The 5,195-nt window shown below is 37.6% G+C and overlaps 1 protein-coding gene across 1 annotated transcript in view; it reads right to left on the minus strand.

The window, feature by feature from the left end:
- Positions 1 to 747, minus strand: part of LOC106867215 (solute carrier family 22 member 2) — a 7,760-nt gene extending 7,013 nt beyond the window's left edge. The window contains exon 1 of the mRNA XM_014912023.2: positions 458 to 747. Within this exon, the coding sequence (XP_014767509.1) occupies positions 458 to 515 (58 nt within the window). The 5' untranslated portion in view covers positions 516 to 747. The remainder of the gene's footprint in view (positions 1 to 457) is intronic.
- Between the last annotated feature and the right edge of the window lie 4,448 nt (positions 748 to 5,195).

Below are 5,195 nucleotides of genomic sequence, written 5' to 3' on the forward strand. Positions count from 1 at the left end.
CTCTTATTTATAATTGTTTATAATTTTCACCTTTAAAGGTATTTTAATATGCTGGCCATTTGATGAAATTTTTGAAAAAAAATTATGCTTGTATATATGTTTATGTGTACGCATGCCTGTTTTTATATATGCATGCATGTATGTACGTATGCATATCTATATGTATTTGTGTGTATGTATGTATATCTGTGTGTATGTATATATATCTGTTTGTATGTATATATATGCATGTATGTATGAATGTATGTACGTACGTATGTATGTGTTGAACTAAATATAGGACTTGTGCGTGGACACTCGTACGACTGAATTTTAAAAAATCTCTGAAAACAAGAAGGGGCGGTCATCCCGGAAAGACCTCTTCCTAAACAACATCATCAACACCAGTCTAAATCAGCTATTTCAACTGTAGGCTAATTAAACTCAAGAAATGAATTTTAAAAATGCAGTTGATTACCTTCAGATTTGACTTTTGGTTTTTCCTCGCCAGAAACGAAGTCAGTTATTGTTTCCATCTTTGAGATTTGCTGAGAAGAAATGACAGGTGAGCTCCTTATATTGGTGTTTGCTTCGTAAAACCTTGACCTGCATCAGGTTAATTCTAATGACCGTTTAACCGATATCTTAATAGCTTTCTCTTAGGAACAGACACGTAAACTAGTGATCTGTCTGTCTGTCTGTCTGTCAGTCTGCCTGCTTGCCTGTCTGTCTGTCTGTCTGTTGTCTGTCTATCTATTTATCTATCTATCTATCTATCTATCTATCTATCTATCTATCTATCTATCTATCTATCTATCTATCTATGGGAGAATATACAAATAATAACAACAGACGAGGACAGGTGGTGTAAATAACAAAAGTATATATTAGTATGACGCTCGGGAATACGGAAAGTCTTTGACGTTTCGAGCTACGCTCTTCAACAGAAAGAATACGGAGACAAGGAGAATCCAGAGTACGAAGAGACGGTAGGTGAAGGAAAGTAAGGTAAAAAAGGATGATAAAGGAGGTTTACAAAAATGGAAAAGTTCAAAAGTTTTTTAGACGTCGTGGTATATTGAAGCGATTTCCAATCAGAAGATGGGTCCAGTCTATCTATCTATCTATCTATCTATCTATCTATCTATCTATCTATCTATCTATCTATCTATCTATCTATCTATGGGAGAATATACAAATAATAACAACAGACGAGGACAGGTGGTGTAAATAACAAAAGTATATATTAGTATGACGCTCGGGAATACGGAAAGTCTTTGACGTTTCGAGCTACGCTCTTCAACAGAAAGAATACGGAGACAAGGAGAATCCAGAGTACGAAGAGACGGTAGGTGAAGGAAAGTAAGGTAAAAAAGGATGATAAAGGAGGTTTACAAAAATGGAAAAGTTCAAAAGTTTTTTAGACGTCGTGGTATATTGAAGCGATTTCCAATCAGAAGATGGGTCCAGTCTATCTATCTATCTATCTATCTATCTATCTATCTATCTATCTATCTATCTATCTATCTATCTATCTATCTGTCTGTCTGTCTGTCTGTTTGTCTGTTATCTATATTTACTTATTTACTTATTTATTCTACGGTGGACTCAGTAAATGACCCCACCCTAAATTCACAAAGACATTCCCCTAGCCAGCTCCATTAACACGGAACCTTTTCTACCTCCTCCTCTTCCCCCTCTTTCTTCTTCCTTTTCGTATTCTTATAATTTTCGTTAACAAGTTCAGACATTTCCCCACTTCCATAGATTATCATCTCTTCGCAGACATGATTTCCGTTTTTCTTCTCTCACTCTGTGCTTTCCACGCATTTTCAGTCGAATCTCCTGCGAGTCAAACATGGGATCCCTTGACGACAATGTTAACTTCATTTGATCAAAGTATCTTTGGCCCTACGATTAACTAACATAATAACCCTCGTTTGGGCAATTACTTCTTCCGAGGTTCTGCCAGTTATGAAAAACGTTGTTGGAGAAAAGTATTACAAACCCTACAGCTGTTTCTAACTTGCTGATCCCTTCATTTACTTGTCTCTCCGCTCAAACTTAATTCTCTTGAGCACTATTAAGTGTATTCTCTGCGGAGAATATTTGATTCTCCTCTACGAACTATATATATATATATATATGTATATATATATATATATATATATATGAATATACGTATACGTTTATGAGTATGTGTTTATGTGTGTATATATGTCCTTGTATCTCTGTATATATTCAGTATAATTTTTTTCCCTCCCACGAAACTGACGAGTAAAAGGATCTGTACTATGGCCCTGTTAAGATGATAACGAGTTGCTGATGAGGAATAAATTAACAAGATTCTTATTCATTAGAAATTAATTAACGTTCCATTAGCACATATTATCAGATATTTCTGTGCCTGAGAATTAATAGCCACAGTTTGAGAGGGAGAGCGCGAGTGTGTCTGGGAGAGAGAGAGAGAGAGGGGGGGGGGAGAAGAGAAAGAAACAGACAGGGAGGGCGATTAGAGATAGATAGAGCGATGTCCGCCTTTCGGTAGACGCATATTTCGATTCCCCCCAAATATTGGATTTTCTTTTTTTACTTATGCCGAGAGTTAGCTACATTTTACATCAAAGCAATTTCGCATAAAGACTTATTTTCAAATTTCAAAATATACTAAAATCATGAATGAAAAGAAATACAAAACAAAATCACAAAAAGAAGAAAAGAAAATGAAATAGAAAGAGATTAGAAAATACAATATTCCATGACAAATACCAAAAACACTAACACAGGAGCGACAGCGCTTGTGACCCGCGAGATGGCGCGGGATTACTGATATAATATAAAAATAATCTCCCAGTGAATGATGTAAGGGAGATAATGAGAAGCATATAGCTTTGAAGAGTTATGTCCCTGTCACTATAAATCTGATAGCCTCTCACTGAAGAAAATTTGTTCAGTGTGTTGGGATAAACTCATTTCGAACAAGATTTTTTCCTTGGCGTTTTAGATGGCAGAGCACAGTTAAAAGGTGGAATTCGATGGGTTAATTCTAATCTCCTGCTGTCAGCGGGTGTCTATGGCCTGCAATTGCTGGCGAGATGTGCATACACGTATATACAGTCGCACGCACACACACACATACACACAGATACACACGTACATATATGTATGCATACATACATGCATGCATGCATAAATTGTTAAGGGTAAAGACCCTTTCTAGTCACGAATGACCCTGGGCTTGCACCTAGAAAGTTACCTTCCGAGGTACAAGTCCGGGCAAGTTTATTTATAGAAGACCAGCAGTTGCCCATGCATACCAACCTCCCTTCTTCACACCACTGATGTTATCCAAGGGAAAGGCAAAGGGGTCGATACAGCTTGGTACCACTGATGTCACAACTCTCAGTTAAAAGCGTAAAAGGTTAGAAGCGTAAAAGACTCTGGGAAATCTCAGCGTGAGAACAGAAATAGGAAAGGGAAAATTTCATGGTATAACCCAATATTTAACATAATAGTAAGAACTAATATAACTATGGAATTTCTTAATCTAATAGATTACTATTTTCCGCTTTGTCACAAGTATAGCAAGATATTTATTTCTTTATTGCCCACAGGGAGCGAAACATAGAGGGGAAAAGCAAGGACACACAAAGGGATTAAGGCGATTACATCAACTCCAGTGCGTAACTGATACTTATTTAATCGACCCCGAAAGGATGAAAGGCAAAGGCGACCTCGGCGGATTTTGAGCTCAGAACGTAAGGGCAGACGAAATACCGCTAAGCATGTCGGGGACGTAAACACACCAGCATCTGTTGTCAAGCGATGTTGGGGGGATAAACACAGATACACACACACACACAAACACACACACGCACACACACACACATATATATGTACGACAAGCTTCTTTCAGTTTCCGTCTACCAAACCTACTCACAAGGCTTTAGTCGGCCTGAGACTATAGTAGAAGACACTTGCCCAAGGTGCCACGCAGTGGGACTGAACTCGGAACCATGTGGTTGGTAAGCAAGCTACTTACGACACAGCCACTCCTGCGCCTATTATAAAAGTAATAATTTTATAGTATACTGTTTAAAGCCTGTTCACAGTATTTGGCTACCTGATGACATCAACAGTATGGAAGTATATGCCACTCGGTTTACTCCAGGAATTTCTTTGCGTCCGTAGGATTTATATAAATATGCTACACACACACCCACATACATACATGCATACATACATACATACATACACACACACACACACACACACACACACACACACACACACACATATATATATATGGGAGAATTTACGAAAAAAACAACAACAAACGAGGACAGGTGGTGTAAACAACAAAAGGATGTATTAGTTTAACGCTCGGGAATAGAGAAAGTCTTTAACGTTTCGAGCTACGCTCTTCAACAGAAAGAATAAGAAGAAAAACAAGGAGAAAAACACGGACAAAAAAAATTTGAATGTTGTGGTCAGCGATCTATCTATATATATATATACATATATAAATATATATATATATATATATGCATACACACACACGCATTTATATAAATATGCTTATAAAAGTATGAGATATATATATAGATCTATATATGTATACATATATACATGTATATGGATGGATGGATGTATGAGTATGTGTGTGTATATATATATGCGTAGATATATCCAAATAATTCTACACATACATATAAATGCGCATACACATCTTTGGCAATTCTGAACACTAATAGCTGCCCATCACCGTGTTCTTCTACCTCGTTCTCGTTCGGCATCTTCATTCTAACAGAACACTGCAGATCGGACAATTATGGCAAGACGGTTGAAAATACGTCTTCAATTGATGCCGTTCTAAATTCTATATATTCTTTGGTAAATTTGGTAACGCGCCTTCCTGACATAGCAGCGGGTCAGAGTTTGACCTCACCATTCTACTCCAGCCAAACAGAGAAGGAGAAGCCTGCTTTCGTAAATGAGACGTCAGACAATGCGTATAGTGGGTGAGGTGTGTGTGTGTGTATGTGTGTGTGTGTGTGTGTGTGTGTGCGCGCATGTGTGTGTGTGTTGGGGGGTAATCGACGCTCGCATGCGCGTGTTTCTATCTATCTATCTATCTGTGTGTGCGTGTGTGTATGTGCGTGTGCGTGTATTTATGAATATATATTTGTACATATGTGTATAGATATATGCATATA

Source organism: Octopus bimaculoides, chromosome 13 (assembly GCF_001194135.2).
Source record: "Octopus bimaculoides isolate UCB-OBI-ISO-001 chromosome 13, ASM119413v2, whole genome shotgun sequence".
In the NCBI taxonomy this organism is placed as follows: domain Eukaryota; kingdom Metazoa; phylum Mollusca; class Cephalopoda; order Octopoda; family Octopodidae; genus Octopus; species Octopus bimaculoides.